We start from the raw sequence: 22358 nt of genomic DNA, 5'->3' as shown, positions 1-22358 counted from the left end.
TAATTAACCACAAGAAGAAAAGGTTACAAGACCATTTTGGAAGAGTGAACACGATTAACAGTGACACAATTTCTTAATGCTGGGGATTTATATTTTAAAATTAATGTTGTGGATAAAAACTAGGAAAACAAGCCAAACATGGAAGTGCACACCTCTAATTATAGTACTTTGGGTGGCTGAGGCAGGAGGATCACAATTTTGAGCCCAGCCTAGGCAGTACTTTTTTTTTTTTTTAGACGAGGTCTTGCTATTCAGTTCAGGATGGCTTGAGCTCACTTTGTAGCCCAGGCTGGTCTTGAACTCGCTATAATCCTCCTACCTCAGCCTTCTGAGTGCTGGGATTACAGGTATGAGCCACCACACCTGGCCTAAATATTCTCCCTCTCTCTTTTCTTTTTGTATTTTTGAGACAAGGTCTCACTAGGCAGTTTAGACTGGCCTTGACTTCAGTCTATAGCCCAGGCTGGTCTTGAACTAGGAACGAACCTCCTGTCTCAGCCTCCTGAGTGCTGGGATTACACGCTTGTGCCACCATGCCCTGCCAACATAGGCAATTTAGACCCTATCTCAAAATTTAAAAAGTAAATGGGCTGAGGATATAGGTCAGTATAAAGGTTCTGACTTTAATCCCCAGGACAAAAGAAAGAAGGAGGGAAAGAGTGAGAGAGAGAGAGAGAGAGAAAGGAAGAGCAAGGGGGAGTGAGAGAGAAAGAGAGAGAAAAATGCAACTCTTTTTATAACCCTAGGGATGTTAAAGGTTTTCAGAGCATTACTGTATGTCAAAGATAGAAGCCATAAGTGAAGTAATAAATTCATCTGATTAAAGATAAAAATTTTTTGTACATAGAAAAACTACCATAAGAAAACGTGACGGTGACACCTGGGAAAAATATTTGTAATAAATATCATATAGTCTGTGTTAAATGTTATTAACATGTAACTCTTACAACTAAATAAAAAATGAACATTCCAGTTGAAAAATAGACAGATGAAGTGTATATATGGTCACATCCCCAATGAAGAAATATGGTGGGACAGCTTGGAGGGGTGGTGCATACCTGTAATGCCAGGACTCGGGAGGCTGAGGCAGAAAGATTGGCACAAGTTCACAAGTTCAAGGCCAGCCTGGGCTACATAGCAAGACCTTGTCTCAAAACAAAGCAAAACAAAATAAAACAAAAATATGACTGGACAATAATCATGTTAGAAAATAGTTTAACACTTCTGGTAGTCTGAGACATGTAAATTAAAACCATAAATTTGCATATGTGGTATGTTTTGCCATAAACAATGATAATTACTAGGTGATATCTGTTGCCCAGTTTGCAGCAGGAAACCTGTCTCACATGTTCTGGAGGGAGTATCAATTCAAGTAATTTATGTGGAGGACAGTGTAGCATTATGAGGTCAAGAACATTAAAATATATATAGTGTGCCCTCTGTAACCTTGAGTTCCACATTTGTTCCACCAACTATGGAATTAAAAGGTTCCAAAAAATAAGTAATCTAGAAAGAATTTAAAGTATATGCGAAGATGTATATAAGTGATGTATAAATACTATTCCATTTTATATAAGGGAGTTGATCATACTTAGATTTTAGTATCTGTAAAGGTCTTGGAACCAGTCCCCCATAGATACCAAGGAGTGATTGTATTCCCTTTTAAAACCTCCTTCTAGGAAATGACAAAGGAATTGGAAATACAGATGTAATTTACCTGTGTAACAAGAGGATATTGGTTGAACAAACTGATGTATGTCCATGCGGTTGAATAAAATGAAGCTATTACTGATTTTAGAAGGCTTTGATTAACATGAAGTACTTTCAAGATATGATTTAGCATAATGCATGAGACCGCCATGCTGGGAGAATAGGTGGAGCCTGGAGCCTTGCCTGCTATGTATAGGAACTTGAGCTTTTCTGTAGGCCCTGGCAAGTTGTGGAAAATTTGAAAATGGCATAGCAGAATGGTAGTTTAGATAAATCCTTCTTGTGTACCTCAAGGCGGGAGACGAGTGAAGAGATTATCAGTGGTCCAGAGAGAGCTGATGAGGGCTCACAGGTATAAGCATTCATAAATAGAGCCATAAGGCAAACTTTGGGTAGCCCAGGAGGTTTGTCTTCCCCATGGCATGTAGTGGTCATAAGCATTTGTCCTTAGGATTCCCTGCATAGCTTGGTGCTATCTTAAGAGGTAGAATCAGGAGAACTGGGACCTACTAGGCCAGGGGAGATTGAACGGGAGTCCAGATACCACTTTCTCATACTTCTCACTCCATATTTTCCTTTCATTTAGTTTTCTTGTACCCTTTTACTGCATAGTCTGGCAAGCATCTCCTTTAGGATGGTCTATAGTGATTGGCCTCTCTTAAGTCATGTTTCTCTTAGTGTAAGCATCCTCCTGTGAACTAGTGTTATCTTCTTTACATGCTGCAAAAATGGTCTTTTATTGAATCTAATGTTGGAATAGTGCAGAAGTGAATGGGAGGCTGAACAAAGATGGCAGTGAGCTTGGAGCTGATCTGACTGGGGTTAGGAATAGGAAGCAAGACAAGTGATGGCTGAGAGTTTGGAGGTGGGGATGATGGGTACTTAAACCAGGGCAGTTCACAGCTAGAGGAGGAACTGGGGCAGCAGTTGATGCCTCAGTTGAGTGCTTAAGAAGGAGCTGAATGTACAAGTTTTTGAACAGGAAAACCTTGCAATAGTATAAGAATCATTCCTGGGGAAGCTAAGAGAATGGTGGATTTGAATGGAACTTGTGGATTTTTCTGGAATAATCAGCCAAAAAAGAAGTCAGTTTTGTAAGCATTCAAAAATTACAAGTGCCCACTAGACTTGGGGATCAGGAAAATTGGAATTAAATGAAGCTGTCTTTGAGGAATGTAAGACACTAACTGTCATGTGTATAAGTGTGATTTGCTGCTGTGTTGGGTTTGTGTTTTGACTTGTCTCATGTTAGAAAGTAGACTTTATCAGTCATCCTTAAGAGCCATCTGGTTGCACAGGTAGGTGGCCATTGGGGTGACTCCCTGTGTGCCATATGGCCAAAGGGCAGGGCTAAAGTATAAAGAAGATAAGACCTATGAGGCCTAATATTTGTTGGGTGTGACGTGGAAAGTGCATTGAACTAGAAATTAGGAGTCCTGCGTTCTCACCTGAAACCTTGTCAGAGCTTTGCTTTCTCTATTTCTTCTTCTGTACAATGGAATTTTTTGGTTTTTGGTGCCGGGAGCCAAACTCAGGACCATGTGCTTGCCAAGGCCAGTGCTTGTGCCACTGAGCTAATCCCTGGCCCTGTGGTATGGAATTTAATAACACACTCCTATCTGCCTCCCAGGTGATGGGGAAGTAGCATTTTTCAGTAGCTCTTCTCTGTATGCCACCTGCTTGTGCCCTTTACTTTAGGGGCCGAGCTTGGCAGATTTTAGTAGGAAATAATGTGCTGAGTTGGTGCTGGGATAGGCTCAGGTGCATTCTCATCTTCCTTGTTTGCACTTATAAATGTCCTGTCTTCCTCCTCTGTTTGCAGCCCAAGGTATAGTTTAGCTTTTTGTCTACGAGGCTAAAGCACATGCTACCATACTGTGGAGGTAGTTGAAAGCCAGTCAAGGAAGGAAGGAAGGATAGCCATGCCAAGGCTGTGGGCTCTTGGGCCTCTGAAGTGTTATTTTCACAAGGCTTCACTGGCTAATAGTGATTATAAATGTGACCCTGGCATGACAGAGCAGAGAGGTTGAGTATCATAAATTGTTGAAGTTGCTGAAGGAGGCCATGGCTTATTAGAAATGGTATATGTTGAATTTAGGGTTTTAAAATCTACTGTATGTGATTTAAAGATTGTTGAAAAATACCCTCTGTCCTCATGATGGGAATAGGCAGGCAAGATGAGAAAGGCCAGGGTGCTGATTAGAATGACTTGGTCTCATGAAAGTAAGTGTTGGCAAACTCATTTAGAATCAAAAGTTGAAGATCGCTCCATGCCTGGTGGAGCATAATAGGACAGTTAGCTAGATTGGAACTAGATGCTTGTTCTTTCTAGTAGGTTCCTAGACTTCAGGATAGGGAAGATCAAAAACAGCCACATGGAGTTCTAGGGACATTGGCCCAGGTATTAGTCAGCTTTCCCGTCACTGGGACAAAATACTCAGCTCCCACAATTTAAAGGAGGATAGTTTAATTTGGCTCATAGTTTCCAGTGGGTTTATTTCAAAGTTGGCAGGCTGCAAGGCAGAAACATTACAGTGGAAGGGCCTGGTCGAAGATAGCTGTTCAACGTATGGCAAGCAGGAAGCAGAGAGAGAATGAGAGAGAATGGAGGCAAGAATACACCCTCCAGATCGTGCCCCAAGTGGCCCACCTCCGAACAGCACATTCAACTATGAACTCATCAATAGAGTAATCCACTGATGAGTTTAGCACCCACATGAGCTAGTTACCTTCCAACAGCCCCATCTCTGAATATATGAAATCTTGGGGGATGTTTTAGACCTAAATCAGAATAGCACCCAAGAATTTACTTATCCCCTCTTGGCTACAGGTATAGAAAAGTAAGCCTTAGCTGTGAGCCCCAGTGTTGTATTTTTACTTCTGTGTTTAGCATGTTGGGAGTTTCTAGAGTATTCCAGAAACTCAACAAGACTGCTAGACTGGGGATTCCAGTATAGAGGACCTTTCCAAGGTGGTTGGGGGCCTTTCTCCTCTGTATACTGTAGCTTCACAGTCTTTGATGGGCCTGATGTTGGGTAACTATGTGCAGCCTCCACTTGGTCACTTGCCTAAGGTGAGTAACTATACCCTTGGATTAGGGGTAGAGAATACTATCTTTGTTTATTTCTGCGGTAGATTGCACCTGAGGGGTGGGAAAGGGAGTGGGGATAAGCTAAAGTTTGGATGTTGAAATTCCAAGTCTACAATCCTTGTCTAAAACCAGTAGAGTCAGACATATTTCAGAATCTTTTGGATTTTAGAAAGGCAATATAATGTATTGTAGTGGTTTTAGCATATACCCCCAAGACTGGGACAGAATCTCATAATCAAATACATTATTATTATTTTATGGAAAATATATGAACATTCACCATAAGCAGAATAAATAAGGTACAAATAGTGTCACCTCCACTCAAGTCATGTTTTGGTACCACATTAGCTTTGAAGAAACAAAATTTCAGTTTTTAAGGCAGTTTGGATTTGACAGATGCTAATAAAGTGTCGGACACCTATGATCATTGATTTTGTACTTTTCATCAAATTAATTCATAGGGGAAAGGCATGTTCTTGCTGGCTCTTTCATTGGAGGGGTTCTTTGAAGTATTGAACAGGTGATAGATTTCTGATGGGTTCTTTTTAAGACCCTTCTTTTTTCCATTCTTTCTCTTCCTTTTGGCAGGGACTCAAGCTGCCAAGCATGTGTCTTTCCTTTAAGTGATTTTCCTGGTAGTACCCTTTTCTTCTAACTGTAGACTCAGAACTGAGGAACCAAATGCTAAAGTGCATACACATGACAAAGCCAATGGGTCCATAATGCAGATAGTCTGTATTCATCAAAGCTCTCAAGAAAATTAGGGACACATATCAGTACTTTCTAAACCATAGCACTAAGTCACTGTAGGCAACGGAATGTCGCAAACATGAGTTTCTGCTGAATGTCTTTGACCTCTGTCATAGTTCAAAGATTGAACTTGCAGCATGTCAGGTTACTAAGACTAGTCAGACTTCTGGGGCTTTTTTTAAACAGGCTGGTTCCCGGGATCTCAGATTTGTGAAGTCCAACTTTTTAATGGGAGAGTCCAGAAATTTGTATATTTAGCAAGTTTTACAGTGGATTTTATGTCCCTTTGATGACATTTGAGAATCACGGCATAGTTGCAGGTTTTCAAAGGCTGTTGCCCAAGCGTGGGCCATACAAAGTAGCAAGAAACTGATTAGTGTCTCAGGACAGGATTCTTTTTGTTTGGTTTTACCTGAGAAGAAAATAGAAGAGTAAAACTAAATGGACATGCTTAGAAACAAACAAAAAATAATCAAATCAAATTTAGCTTTGGAACCTGGGGGTGGCAGTTTGATATGGTTGCCAGATGAAATACAAGATGCCTAGTTAAATCTGAATTCCAAATAAACAGTGAACAATGTTTTAGTATAAGTACGCTATATGTACTACTTAGGACCTACTTATAACGAAATATTATTCATTGTTTATTTGGAATTCAAATTTAACTTAGTGGCCTGTGTTTTTATGTCTAAATTTGGCAGTGCTGGGTATTGATAGACCCACTTTCCCCCATGGGAGGCAAACCAGATGGCATGTGTGTGTGTTTCAGGTTCAGAATCTATTTTTACCTGCCCTTAGTTAAACGCTTCTATGATTGAGTACTTACGCCATATTGAATTTGAAGCATTGAAAAATCGAGTGTTGGTCTTCCTGCCACACTCTCCCCCCAACTCTCTCATGCATACATGTGTTGCAAACACAAACATGTACTTTGGTTTTTTTTTTTTTTTTTTGGTTTTTCTCTGGTACCGGGAACTGAACTCACGACCTTGCACTTGCCAGGCAGGCGCTTTTGCCGCTGAGCTAAATCCCCAGCCCCACAAACATGTACTTTGGAAAGCCACCTGCTTGCCTCTTTAGTTTTAACTGATGTATAAAACGTAAGAATTTTACCTTTTTAATTTTTATGTTAGAGTTTTGGGGGCTTTGTTGTTGTTTGTACATTACTATTAAAGTCACACTGTCTGTGTTCAGCGTTTCCCCTGCTAACCATTCTTAATCTTTCAATTGCAGATCTTCCTCTTGGCCTGTCCTCCATGTCGGGGAGCTATCGTGGTCTTTAAGTAAGAGAAAATTGTTTTTTTGTTCTATTGCTATTACTATTCTGACTATTTTATCTGTTTGATCACAAAGGATGATGTGTTCTGAATGCCATGGGTTTACCTCACTCTGTCCCTGGGATTTTGCAAAGGATAAAATCTATGAGGGTGCACTGAAACAGGGAAATACTGTACATGGAACTGTGCACTTTGTCAAGCCCTGATAAATACTTTTCAGCCAGTCTTTGTGCTTATATGGCTAAGGCATATTCCTTTGGAAGGTTGCTGCCCTCCTAAAGTTGCTCTAGAGAGCATGCTCAGTGCCAGAAAACTTCTTCCCAGCATCTTTGCATTGTGATCCACTAAGGATGTGGTTCTTCACGTTGAAGGGCATTGTTCTTATATTTTTATGCTTTTTTCTTAAAGTGAAAAGTAAAATGAGGAGAGAATTATCACCTTGTTACAAGTCCTGACTTTTTCAAAACTAGCAAGCATCTAATTCATTAAAGTGTATGCTAATAAATCATGTTTCTCTGAAGGCAACTTCATGTAAATAAAATTTAAGAGTCCTGGAACTCATATTTTATCATGAGTTTAGACCGTCACACTTAACAAACTTTTTATTACAGTTGCTAATGAAACACCAAATTGACTGAATTCATTTCATTTGTGTTCCCCCTTCCCTGGCCCTCAGTTTGTAGCTGTTGCTGAGCAGTGAAATGCCCTAAAGCCAGAAGGAGGGAACAGGAAGTAAGAGCCTAGCAGATCATTGGATAATTGAGGGTGTTGTAAATGGCTTTCTGATTTACTTAAGCCATGAAAGTGTTCTGTAGGGAGAAAAATATCCCATTTGCTGCATCAAATAGCCTCCTTGAAATAGCCACTTAGTTTCCTTAGGTGAGTTACTTTCAACTGGGTGAGGGCTAATGGATTTGGATTTTATATATTTCTTACTTGGACAGATCCTGAAGGAACGGGATATCTAACCCTATTTCCTTCTCTTGATTTTCCAAAATGAGCTCAATTATTCAGCATAACATTTTAAAAGTAACATTTATTGTTTTTATTTCATTATGATGAAATAACAATTCTTATTTTAGAAAATACAGATTCATATAAAGGAGAAAATGAACATAACCCCTAATCCTACCCCCAAGAGATAATTTTGATTTTCTCTTCTTTAATAAGCAGAGACCATGTTGTATATTGAGATTTTCACTGTATCCTTTCAAAATTTAATATCATTATACATTTATGTTCATATATAAATAAATAAACATGCTTGCTAAATTAATTTTTTATAGTGGTTAGTTTTATTGTCCCCCACCTTTGTTTTTGGTTTGGTTCCTAGCTCTACCATTTCATACCATCCCTGCATATTAGCAAACCAATATTTATCCTTCTGTATTTTTCTGTATTTTCATAGGTGTGACACACACACATTCTTATGAAATTCTATGGGTAGGGGTCTTATTCTTTCATAAGGTTAGAAAATAGTTAATGAATACCCAATAAGATATCCAATCATTCTCCTATCGATGAACATTCACTTTCCAGATTTCTACTGGTAAAATAAATACCATTGTACATATGCTCTTATGTACTGTTGCTTTTAACTTGTAGATAGATGTGGATAGATATATATGAATATTTATATATGATTATGTTGATAAATTTGCAATATTTTAAAAAGCAGACTGTTATACTTTAATTTTTGCTTTTGTATGTACTATATGAGATTATTTTTCTTTATATTCTTAGAAAATAAGCTATGATTCTTTTACAATTTGATAATCTAATAGGTATAGGTCCTTGGCTACTATATCTTGTTTCTTTTTGTCAGATTAAATTTATTCTTCTTCGAGTTTTTTGTCTATTCATATCATCTGCCAGTTTTCCTGTGGGTTATATCTTTCTTAATTTATAATACTTCTTTTTTATATTTTTGGTGTTGTCTTTTTGTCTGCTGTTATTGTTGAGCTACCTTCCCGAAATGTGTATTCATTGACTTTACAGATGATATGTCCATATACTTTTTTTGTACATTTTTCATGTTTAGTGTGACTCTCGTCTTATATAAGTTCTGGATTTCCAGTCCTGTTTAAGATTGTTATTTCAAAGATGTATACCAGTTTTAAATAATACATTAAATAATTCCTACTTTTCTCTATCAATTGAATAAGCATCTTTGTCAGCTATTTTATGTTATGTATGTTAGACTCTGTTTATTTATTTACTTTCTGTCTTTTTGAGACAGGGTCTTGCTATGCAGTTCAGGCTGGCCTTGAACTCACTTTGTAGCCCAAGCTGGTCTTGAACTGCCAACGATTCTCCTGCCTCAGCCTCCTGAGTGCTGGAATTACAGGTGTGCGGCACCATGCCAAGCTGACTCTATTTATTGATTGTTCTGTTTCATATATTTGTGTCTTTCCTTATGAAGATCATATTGATTTTATTACATTAGCTTAAAATTTTGGGAAGTTATTCTTTTGGCACTTTTTGCTGCATACGCATTTTAAGATCACTTTTACTCACCAATTCTCCAACTCTATTAGCATTCTAGTTAGAATTACATTAAATTTGTATTTTACCTTTTTATTATCTAGTTCTTTTTTTTACACAATGGCATTTATTTCCATTTTTCTGATGTTATTTTATGTCTTTGGTTTAGATCTGTCCTTTTCTTTTTGGTTTTTTCCCAGTACCGGGAATTGAACTCAGGACCTCACGCTTGCCAGTCAGGCGCTGTGCCGCTGAGCTAAATCCCCAACCCCCCAATCTGTCCTTTTCTTATCTATTCTATTCCTTTCTTGACACTTTTATTCCTAAAATATTAACAGCTTTCTTTCTGTTATGAATGGAGTATTTTCCCTCTTTCCATTCCTAAGTGCTTTTTGCTAGAATAGAAATGGTTATTGATTTTTAAAATATTTAACTTACATTTAGCTATCTGACCAATTTCTCTAGTTAGTTTTGGTGAATTTTATTTTAGTTTCATCTTTTCTTCTGTCACAAGCACCTTAGAATAGACTAAAGGAAGTAAACAGGTCAGATGACATACTCTCTCTTGAATGCAGTTTATTTACACTGTAAACCCTTAATTTTATAAGGCGCATACAACAGGTATAAATTCTTGATGTTAGGTACTCATATGAATATGATACTATATTGAGTTTAAATCACTCACTGAATGGGAAGTTCAGGTTTAATTTGATGCAGGCTGAAAGAGTGCACGGTTTTAATAGAGGTCCTGCAGAGTCTATGTCCCTTGAGGCTAGGGTATGTGGCTTATGAGCAAAGCTGAGCTGTTTACTGGACATAATCACATCTAAGTAACAACTCTGTGATGTCTACTTTTGGTAATTTTTCCCATCTTACTGGTCAGTCTAGCTGTGGTAGTCTGCCCATTGTTTGTGGTTATAACCAATTAGCTTTTTTGAGTGCTGTTCTCTTAAGAGTTTTTTGCCTCCACTACCAGTATTGTGATACCATTGCATATTTGACATAACAAGTATCATGTTCCTTTATTCTCAGTGATTACACTAAGTCTTTCATTTTCTTACTGCATTTGCAAGAAACTCAAAGACAGAGCTAAAGAAAAAATAGTACTCACCCTACCATTGATTTTTAATTGAAATATTTTCTATATTCTTCCATCATTCCTAGTAATGTTTGTTAAATAGTCTATTATGTTTAAGTAGTTTCCACATTTGTTGAAGGGATTTTGAAAAGGCAATAGTGGTTGCTGTATTTTATCAAATGCTTTTTCAGCATCTCTTGATCCATGTAGGTTATGTTTTTCATTTATTTTGTTGTTATTTTCGTACTGTTGCGGATCAAACCGAAGTCCTCATGCATGTTCGGCAGGCACTCTGCCACTGAGCTATAACTTTAGCCCTTATTTAGTTATTTATTTATTTTTAATTGTTTGTTTTTTGAGACAGGGTCTTGCTATGTAGATCATGGTTGGCCTTGAACTCACTGTGTATTGCAGGTTGGCCTCAAATTCATGACAACCTTTCTGTTTTAGCCTCCCAAGTACTTGGATTATAGTCATGTACCGCAGCATCCAGCACCCTTAGCCTTCTTTTAAACTTTCTTTGTTTTTCTTCTTTTTTGCAGTTGGGCATTGAACCTAGGGCTTTGGACCTTAGATACTCTACCACTGAGCTATATCATACACAGCTCTTTTAAAATTTTATACTGATGCAGGATCTCTGTAAATTGCCCCGGTTGGCCTAGAACTTGTGGCCCTTCTGTCTTAGCCTCCCAAATAGCATGGATTAAAGTTATAGGCCACTACACCAGGCTCTCATTTAAGTTTTTGATACAATGGTAATGTAACTACTCTTACATTACTGAAATAAACTTGTTGGTCATAGTATATTGTTATTTTGATACATTGCTAGATTGCTGGATTGCTTATCAATATTTTATTTAGAATAATGTTTCAGTATTCATGAGTGAGATTGGAATCATTTTGTATTTTTGTATTCTTTTCATGTAAAAGTATTACCGAATATTTCTTCTCTTGCTCTGGTCTATAATGCCTTAATACCCTAAAAATCATGTCTCCTTTAAAGGCGAGATAAAAACTCACCTATGAAAAGATTTTGAAAAGGCATTATCGGGTTTTGGTGCCCATTTCCTTGGGTAAATCTATGATCACTTTTTTAGTGTCATCTATGGTAAGCAATCTATTTAAATCTTTTGGATCTATTTTGGCGATTTGTATTTAGCTAAGAAGTTTCCCATTTCTTCTAACTTTTCAAATTTGTTATAAATTTAGTTGAGCTGGCTTAGTCACTTTCCTCCTTGCTGGGCCAAAGTACCTGACACTCACAACTTAAGGAAGAACAAATTTGTTTTGGCTCGTGTTTTAGTCCATAGTCAGCTGGCCCCAAGGCAGGATGGCCTCATAGTGGGCATGGCAGAAGAAAGCTTCTCATGACTGCATGCAGACTGGAGGCAGAGAGAACAAAGGGATGAGCTGTGGAGGGAGATAATACCCTTCCAGGCCATGCCGTCAGTGACCTGCCTTCTCTAGCTAGGCTCTACTTCCTAACATCACATTTAGCTATAAGCTCAACAGTGAACTAATCTACTATCCACCCATCAGTATCATGCCTTTAGGATCCAGTCACCTTTTATTTATTTTTTTTGCTGCTTACAGTTTATTTTCTGCTGATTAGGAGAATTTGGAGAACTCAGTACAGCCTGGAGAATAGGAGTCTCTAGCCTTCTGCTGGTGGCTGGCATTGTGTGTTCACTTGCTGCAGCCTGCATAGTCTACAGGGTGGGATCGGTAGCGCACCTTTGGCTGGCAGCTGGGAATCCTGGGCTGGTGGTACCATCAGGTCAGGACAAGGGCCTCTTGTTGGCTTGCCTGGGCTGGCTCAGTAGCTGTTTCCTTGTGGCTTCCAAAGTCATGATGCTGGTGACCATACTGCTAGGAGCCTGGGGGAATTTCTAGCGCTCTAAGGGTTCCAAAACTGTGGCCATGAATGGGACACTGGACTTGCTGAGGAAGAAGCGAGCCCACCAGTGACCTGGGTTGGCCTTGGGAAGACCTGGGTGGTGGGGGATGGCTTCCCTGGGGTACTCAGCACTAATGAAGAAGCTGTTACTGGATGCGGAGCTCAGGCACGCAGGTAGTAGTCATGGGTGGCCATAAGTGAGATGCTGGAGGGGATGGCTGCCATGCTGTCCATGGGGTGGTGGAGACCGCTGCAGCAAGCCCTTGCGAGACTTGGGGCGTGGTTATGGGTAGTGGGGACAAGGGTGCTAGACCACGGAGCCCATTTCTAAAGCAGGCCTCTGCCAGCCACCACTCGACCAACCCTAAGCACCTTTTAAAAGCCCCTCTTGACTGATCTAACATGGTTGACTAGAGAAAGTGGCACATCAGAGATAGTCAGGGAAGATCAACGAAAAACCCAGGTAACTGGAAGCTGGTGAGGGACTTACACCCTGATACAGAAAATCAATTTGAAAGAAAATACATGTAAATCAAACCAAACATCTGGTTAGAGGAAGCTGTCCCACATGGACCCCACCTTCACTTATCGTGGGAACAGCCATCTGGAGAATTTGCACCTAGCTGAAGGGAGCTAAGGAGTGCTGCCGAGACTAGTCTCCCAGGATAGACTCTGGGTATATGAACCCCTTTTCCCCATCATCACCTCTCCAAACACTTAACAAGCTGCAATCCTACAGCATCCTGCACAGCACACCAAGGACAGGGGAAACTCTCCACACCCACGTGACTTTGGGCAATGAGTGGATAAACAAGTGAATAGTGACCTGAGTTCTCTCAGCTGCTTGTGCCTGTCTGAGTCATCATCTGGGACCCTGCATCAGTACCAGGCCAATCTAAATCCCTACTAAGTGTCCTGGGTCCACCTGAGCCACTGCCAAGTGCCTCAGGTTGGTTCCATGCCTATCAGGAACTCCACCTGGCACCAAAAGCTGACTGAACCCATTTGAGACTATGCCTGGCATCCTGAGATCACTTGAGTCTCCATGCAGTGCTCACTGCCCTGTGCCCTCCCTAGACACGCTATCGACTCCAGCTGGTGTCTAGTACGACTCCTGGGCAACCTGGGTCTCCATGGGACATCCCAAATCCATATGAGACTGAACCTTGTGCCCCAGCTCTGCCAGAGTGCCCACTCAGTGCCAGGTGTCCTTTCTCCTCCCTGGGCACATTGAAGTCTCCATCTTGCACCCTGCAGTAGTCTTGGACCACAGTGGGTCTCAGCTGAGTGGCCCAGGACTGCAGGAGTCTCTGCCTAGTGCATTAGGCCAGTCCCATGCACACCGGAGTCTGTCTGGCACTCAGCATTAGATCCACCTGACCTGCCTGGTGCCCTGGACCCATTCCACCTAGTGCCTGGCATCCTCTCTGGGCCTACCAGAATCTCCCCACATCAATTCTAGGCATACCTGAGTCTTCACTGGATGGCCCTGGCTTGCACAAGCCTCCATCTGATATTTTGAGCTAGTCTCATGACCACTAGACTCTCCATCTGGCTTACAGCCCAACCTGCCAGCCCTACACCAGGCACCTCAAATTCACTTGCATCTTTACCCAGAATACTTCACCACACACCCTCCCTGGACTTGGATAGTTGCCACAGACAGGTTGGGGGGAGGGGCTCAAACAGAGAGGTGACCATACAAACCCACAGGTTATATAAAGGCAGAGAGCCATGTGACTTGTTGGATTAAAGCCTATAGGTTCTGGAGGTAAAAATCTCATTTGGAAATACCTAGGATTTTTTTTCCCCTTTGAACCATATCATCTTTTCCACAACTCTGCCACTCGTGGTATTTTTTTAAATTGAGTTTGGAGTTTTATCACCCATTTTCTTGTTTCCCTCTTTTAAATACTACTCTTTTATTTGTTGGCTTAGATTTGTTTTCTCCCCCTCCCTCCTCACTGTCAATTTGTTTCCTTATTATTTTTCCTTTTTCCTGTAGTTTAATCTCCATTCCTTATCATTTATCCTTTTCATTGTTGATGTTTTTGTTTTCCTATTATCTAATACTACTAATTTTCTTTTACTACTTAATAGAATCTGTTATTGGAAGTTTAGCATTTTCTTCCCATCTTCCATTGCTTAATTTCTCAAATTTTTTCATGCTCCCATTCCCTGCAATCTCTTACCTTACTAGTATTACCATTAACACTTACAAATCTGTAGGTAATTAACTATATCTTACTGTGGTTTAACTCTGTTCCATTGTTAATGGAGATAAAATTACTCATGGAGTAGATATTTAATGTATCAATGCCTGGTTTGTCTTAGAGTATTACTATAACTATAGATCTTGCTTTTATGGTTAAAGTAATATAGTGCTGGTTATTACAGTTTGTCATTATGCAGTTTGTATTTGATGCTATTGTTATTGCTGATTTTACTATTTTCACCAAGCTGACATAGTTGTTGCTTTCAATTGATTTTCTCCGTTTATTAATATCTAGATCACCTGGGGGTAATAAACAATATTGTAGGCCATTTCCAAAGAACTGGTTACTGTGTCAGATAGGCTGCAACCTCTCCTCCCAAATAAACAGGTGGTTGGATCCTAGGACAGACCCAAAGGCCAATAGCTTGCTAGGCCTAAAGGACATCTCTGAAAAGTACATATTACCTAGAGAAGTCTTGATATTGGCAATAAAGCTACCCACCATAAGCAGTCTGCAAGCCTCAGCACAGAAAACAAACAACAAAATAGAAAATGAGAAAGCAAAGAATCAAAATGTGTCCAAAAGCTCCCAGCTCCCCTAAAGCAAATCTAGGGGATAGTAAGGGGTCGTAGGAATCAATAACCACATAGCCAGAATATCTGAAATGTTAACAGTGGAGGTAACAAAGCAGATCAATAAGACATTTGGTGACTTGAAAGCAGAGATAGAAAGGAAGGAAGAAAGGAAGGAAGGAAGGAAAAAAGAAAGAAAGAAAGAAAAGAAAGAAAGAAAGAAAGAAAGAAAGAAAGAAAGAAAGAAAGAAAGAAAAAGAAGAAACAATTAGATAATGATCCTAATAAAAAATGATCAGTGAGACTAGAAGAGAAGATACCACTTTAAAAAAAAAAAAAAAAAAACTCTGGAGGAGCTAAAGAGAGTGATGCAAGCCATGAATTCCCAGCATAGAAAAGAACTAGTGTCGGGGCTGGGGATTTAGCTCAGCGGCAAAGCGCCTGCCTGGCAAGCGCAAGGTCGTGAGTTCGGTTCCCGGTACTGGAGAAAAAACAAGCAAACAAACAAAAAAAAAAAAAAAAAAGAAAAGAACTAGTGTCCATAAAAAATTCCAAACAAAAAAATAGGAGATTAAAAATTTTATTGAAAGTACAGTAGCAGAATTGACTGATGTGAGGACAGTGTCACATCTCGGAGACAGGACTATGGTTGGTGATCAACTAATGAGAGATACCTTAAAAACAATAAGGGAACATAAATGAATTCAGTGGCTGGTAGACACTGCAAAGAAGACTAAGATAAATTAGAATTAATGCAAAATTAGAAGGTAGCACAAAGGGCCTAAAAATCCTGTTTATAGATGTAATATCAGAAAACTTTCTAAGCATGAAAAAAATAATTGGACATACAGTAAGTGAGGTACGTAGAACCCCAAATAGCCATGATCAGAAAAATACAACACCAAGACACATTGTAGTCAAAATGTGAAATTCAACACTAGAACATAATCTTAAAAGCTGTTAGAGAAAAGAAACAGATCACTTATAAAGGAAAACCCATCAGAATTACAACAGACTTCTCAACACAAACTCTAAAGTCAAGGAGAGCTTGGAATGAAGTCTTTCAAACCCTGAAAGAAAGTAATTGCCAACCCAAACTGACATACCCCACAAAATTATCTTTCTAAGTTGATGGGGAAATAAATGATAAAGAGCATCTAAAGAAATTCATAACCACCAGACCAGCACTACAGAAAATTCTCAAGGATATCCTAGAAAGAGATAATAAAGCTAACAATATCATAAAGCCCAACAGAATGAATCTACCAGACAGGGTGTCCAATTAAGTAGAAGGGAAAGAAAGAGAATGAGCAGCAGGAAAATAATACAATGACAGGGGTAAGTCAGTACCTGTCAGTTATAACCATCAGTGTGAATGGTCTCAATTCACCAATGAAAATACATAGATTAGCAAAATGAACCAAGAAAGATAATTTAACAATATGTATACAAAAAAGACATTTAACACAAAAAGGTATTCATAGACTGAAAGTTAAAGGATGGAAAATAATATTCCATGTAACAGGAACCTGGAGAAAAGCAGTAGTACCTATCCTAATTGCAGACAAAGTGGATTTCAAGCCAAGACTGATAAGGTCGCTAATACTGGTTAAAGATACAATTCAACAAGAGATAACAATTATAAATATATATGCACCAAATCAGTGGAACCTCAAGTTATGACCAGCCTGACATATGAACAACTTGGGTTATGAGTGGAAGTTTAGTTTTAACTTACTACAAAAGTCTTGAGTTATGACCTGAATGCTAGCTGCCTTGTGCTTTCAGATGGTCTCAGATACAGATTTAACCCTTAAAGAGTTCTTAAAGGAACATTACAACATCCTTTGTTGTATGGGGTTAATTGAGAAATCCTGAGCCAATGTCTCTCGAAGGACACTGCGATCTGCCTGTATACAGGAGAGAGATGTTCAAGGCTGTGTAGAGGAGCTTAAGCCTTCAATTCACAACTTGAGTTACAGCCAGCCCTCGGGAATGCTTTGGGTTTATACATTTAGGGTCCACTGTACTGGTGCACTCAACTTCATCGAACAAAAATAAATGGTAATGAAAAATCACATAAGCACCAATACAGTTATAGTGGGAGACCTCAGTACCCCACTGTCTCAAATGGACAGGTTAACTAGACAAAAAATGAACAAGAAAATGTAGTTAAAGTGATAGTGGTGAACCCATGGCATGTGGTGGTGAACCTAGGGCATGCAGAGCCTTCTCTTATGGGCAAATGAGCCAAGTCACCCCAGCAGCCAAACATCAGATAACAGTTTTTTTTTCTAAACCAAAACCTCAGTATTCAGGTTTAAGTGCAGTATTGGCACTTTGCAATAAATGTGGGTAGTCTCTAAAATGTTCACTGTCACTGTCATAGTTGAACCAAACTTTTCAATAAATGGGCTTAATAGATATCTAGAGTGTTTCACCCAACAACAGAATATGCATTTCTCTCAGCAGTACATGGGACTTGCTCCAAAATACACCACATACTAGACCTTAAAGCATCTTTAAGTAAATGCAAAAAAAATCTAAATTAGCCCATGCATATTATCAGACCATAGTGCAGTGAAACTAGAAATTAGTGAGAAAAGACATCACAGAAACTATGCAAGCACATGGAAATTAAATAATACCCTCTTGAATAATCAGTGAGTCACAGATGAAATTAAAGAAGAAATTAGACAGTTCCTGCAATTAAGTGATAACGCTAGTATGACATACTGGGTCCCATGGGTTATAAGGAAAGCAGTCCTACTAGGAAAGTGTATAGCTGTGAATTCCCACATCAGGAAAAGAGTGAACTGAAATAAATAACCTAATGGTGCACTCCAACCAAGTTTCTAGAGAAACAAGAACTATCCAAACCCAAAGCTAGCATGAGGAATGAAATTTAAAAAATTAGAGCAGAAATCAATGAAATTGAAACCAAAAAATACAAAGAATCAATGAATTAAGACTTTTTTAAAAAGATTAAACAAAATAGACAGACCTTTTAGCCAGCCTTACCAAAATCAAGAAAGAAGTGACTCATGCATACAATTAGAAATGAAAAGGATGAAATCAGTAGATCCAAGGACCAAACACACATGATCATCTCAAGAGATGCAGAAAAAGCATTTGACAAAACCCAATATCCATTTATGATAAAAATTACTGAAGAAAATAGGCAGAGTATCTATCTCAATTTGATAAAAACCATGTATGATAAACCAGTGGCCAACATCATACTAAATGGAGGGAAGCTGACGGTTTACCCTCTAAAATCAGGAATAAGACAGGGACACCCACTGTCTCCACTGCTGTTCAATATATTTCTTGAAATATTAGCCAGAGCTAAGACAAGATAAATAAATAAAAGGGATATAGATAGAAAATACAGAAGTTAAATTATCATTAGACACTGATGTCATGATCCTCTGCATAGAAGACTCCAAAAACTTCACCAAAAGACTCTTAGAATTAATAATCAAATTCAGTAGAATAGGGGCTGGGGATTTAGCTCAGCGGCACAGTGCCTGCCTGGCAAGCGCAAGGTCATGAGTTTGATTCCTGGTACTGGAAAGAAACCAAAGGAAAAAAAAAAAAAAAAACACAACCAAATTCAGTAGAATAGCAGCATCCAAAGTCATCACTCAAAAATCAGTAGTATTCCTATACACCAATAACAATCTCCAGATGAGAAATTAGAGAAATGACACCTTTTATAATAGCATCAAGAAAAATGAAATACTTAGGAGTTAACTTACCCAAGAAAGCAAAAGACCTCTATAATAAAAACTATAGCACTTTGTAAAAAGAAATCAAACAGGATGTCAGAAAATGGAAAGATATTCCCTGTTCCTGTTTAGGCAGTACCAATATAGTGAAAATGGCCATACTTCCAAAACTTTTATACAAATATAATCCAGCTGCAATCTGAATACCAATCCATTCCTCACAGAACTGGAGAAAATAATCCTGCAATTCATATAGAACCAGAAGGAACCGAGAATAACAAAAGCAGTGCTGGGCAACAAGGGCAAGGCAGGTGGTATCACAATTCTGTATTTCAAAGTATATTAAAATCTACAATGGTAACAATAGCATGGCATTGGCAAAAAGAAAAAACAAACAAAATAATCAAACAAAAGCCACACTTGTGGATCAGTGAACAGAATAGAGAATGTCAAAAGAAATCTCAGCAAACTCAGCTAACTTATCTTCGATGAAGGGGCTGAATCCCTTCACTGGAGGAAAGATAGCCTCTTTACCAAATGGTGCTAGGAAAATTGGCTATCTACATGTTGAAGATTGAACCTAGACCTGTATCTCACCATATACTAAACTAAAATCAAAATGGATCAAACATATAAATATTAAAACAGAAACAATCTTCTGGAAGATAAAGTAGGTAAAATTCTTGAAGACATAGGTGTAGTCAAAGAATTTTTGAACAAAACCACAGCTACACAAGAAATAATACAAAGAATAAAGAAGAGGGATCACATCAAATTAAAAAATTTCCTGCACAGCAAAGTAAACCATGAACAGAGTGAAGAGACAACCTACAGATTGGGAAAATTTTTTGCCAGCTACTCCTCAGACAAAGGACTAATATCTAGAATATGAAAAGAACTAAAAAAATCACCCCCCCTAATTTAAAGACCCAATCCAAAAATGGGCATTTGAAATGAATCGACACTTCTTGGAGAAGTACAAATGGCCAATAAATACATGAAAAAATGTTCAGCATCGCTGGCCATTAGAGAAATGCAAATTAAAACACTCAGATTCCATCTCCAGAAAGAATGCCTATCACCAAGAATGCCAATAAAACAAATGCTGGCAGGGCTGCAGGGGGAAAAAAGGAACCCTTCTTCATTGTTGTTGAGAGACAGTAAACTGGTAACTACTGTGAAAATCAGTATGGAGATTCCTCAAAGAACTAAAAGTAGAAATTCCATTTGATTCTTCTAGCTGTCTTTCCAAAAGAGCTAAAGTTGTCATACTACAGTGTTAAATGTGTATCCATGTTTATAGTAGTGCAATTTAAAATAGCTAAATCTTTGAAACAGCCCATATACTCATCAACAATTACATGGATAAAGAAAATATGGTATTTATATAAATGGAGTACCACTCTGCCATAAAATATAAACTTGAGGAATTTATTTTGGGGAATGGATGCACCTAGAGAACATAGTCTTAAGTGAACTAAATTAGACACACATTATCTCTATTACATGAGAAACCCAAACAATAAATATGGAGCAAAATAAATGACGTAAGGAAGCAGAGATATCATTTTCAAACAGGAAGGGGACCAAAAAAGGAAGTGGTGGGAGGGAAGAAAGGGGAAAAGACTTTTTAAAAAGTGGAGGAAAAGATGGAAATAGAGCTTTTGTAAATGAGTAGGGGAAGAAGAGTTGGTGAGATCAGGGAGGGGAGAACAAGGGGACAGAAACAAGAGAATTAATAATGTGTTATGTAGATGTACAGCCCCCAGGATAAATGCAATCATTACATACTGCAAACATGTACCACTAAAGCCCCACCTTTGATTGCGTGAAGCTTTTGGGGAGACATGTGGATATAAATCACAGCATGAACTGTATTTTATAATTTAAAAAGTATTTCCACATCTGTAATTTTGTCTTCTTTTTTGAACTTAACCTTGTTTTCATATTTTTCTACATTTTAATCAGATTTATGAGGACCTCATTAATTTTCATGTACTATGTAGAGGCAGTCCTTGGGGTTTATTTATTCTTTTTACCTCACTTTATTTTTTCAATTTATTTTTCAGCATTTATTTTTATTGATTTCCCCCTTGCATTTTGTCAGTCTCTCAAAATTAGTATTTATTCCTTTACTTTTTACATTTAGTCAGTTTTTTGTTCTTTATATATAATGTAGCTTTCTGTATGTTACAAATGTGTCATCATTTTAAAAATAAATGTATTTTGAAATAATTGCATATGTAATTTTGCTATATAATCTGTGAAGTGTAAAATATAGATTTAATTTTAGAAAAACATGTGGAGCAGTCCCATACACCCTTTACTTAATTTCCTCCAGTGGTAACTTCTTGCAAAACCATAGTTACAGTTACATATCTAGGATATGAATGTTGATACAAATTGATATAGCAGAGTAGTTCTATCACTGTGAAGGTCTCTCCTGTTGCTCTTTTGTAGCGACAGCTACCACCTTCTGGCCTCTCCCCAGCAAACACTGACCAGTTTTTCATCTCATTTACTGCATTAAGAAAATTACTTTTATTATTTCAAGAATATTATATGTGACATCATCTTTATATTGACTTTTCTAAATCACTTAGCCTAAGTTCTTGAAAAGTCATCCAAGTTTTTACAGTATAGCCCATTTTTGGTGGGTGTGTATTATTCCATTCTCTGGAAAATCTATGTGCAGGGTGAAGTTAAGAATCAAGATTTTAGAAAGTAGACAGCTCTTAAAATAATAACTCTATCCACTCTTTTCAAAATACTTTATTTCAAAATAATTTCAAAGTATTCAGTTTATTTAAAAATATTTATTTGAATATTTGAAATAAATATTTCAAAATAATTTGTCTCATCTAATCCTTAAGATGATACTTTGAGCTACAGAATATATTATCTACACTATTGATAAAGCAGTTGGGTGCCAAGAAATATTAAGTAACTTGGCTTAGATGACATACTGGCAGAGTTAATATTTCTTTTCCTGCTAAGGTGCATAACTGGGTTTACTGTGTATCTAGGCACAGTGGGAAATACTGTGGATTATAATTAATTCTTCCAGCAAACTTGTTTGGGAATCACAAATAGTATCCCTGGTTCCACCAAGCAAACTGAGGCTCAGAAAGTTTCTGTGATGCAATTTTTGGTGCAAGGTACATGTTGAATTTGATCCAATGTTTCTCAGGTTCCAGAGGCTGAGTCTCCTAATCATTGGCTTAAATTGCTGCAGTGAGTATTTTCTACTATTTCATTGTTATTTAAAGGGTTAAAAGCATGAGAACATCTTATTTATAATTCTATATATCTTGCTACACACAGATGGGCTGCTGTGGTCTTTGTTCCACTATCTCCTGTGGGCTGACGAGCCCTGTCTTCCTTCCCTCCTTTTTAATTTGGCCCTTTGCTATGCCAGCCATGCAAGAGTTTGCCAGCCTCTGAGCTAAGCAGAGCTTGGCATGGAATTCGTGGAGGCATGCCTGGTCACTGCAGGAAACGGGCTGTGATGCAGTAGGCTGTGTGCTGGTGTTGGACTTGAGCTGGCAGTTC

General features: G+C 38.3%; 1 protein-coding gene across 2 annotated transcripts in view; it reads left to right on the top strand.

Annotated features, from left to right (window-relative positions):
- Positions 1-22358, top strand: part of Tmem164 (transmembrane protein 164) — a gene marked incomplete at its 5' end in the record, with an annotated part of 177224 nt that overhangs the window by 68608 nt on the left and 86258 nt on the right. For both annotated transcript variants that reach the window (XM_013504537.1, XM_005404659.2), the window contains 1 exon segment: positions 6785-6834. Coding sequence is in view for 1 of the 2 variants with exons in the window: in XM_005404659.2 (XP_005404716.1) it covers positions 6785-6834 (50 nt within the window).

The sequence above is a fragment of the Chinchilla lanigera genome, unplaced genomic scaffold (assembly GCF_000276665.1).
Source record: "Chinchilla lanigera isolate Chin_1 unplaced genomic scaffold, ChiLan1.0 scaffold00089, whole genome shotgun sequence".
NCBI lineage: Eukaryota > Metazoa > Chordata > Mammalia > Rodentia > Chinchillidae > Chinchilla > Chinchilla lanigera.
This window is presented reverse-complemented; position numbering and strand designations above follow the sequence as displayed.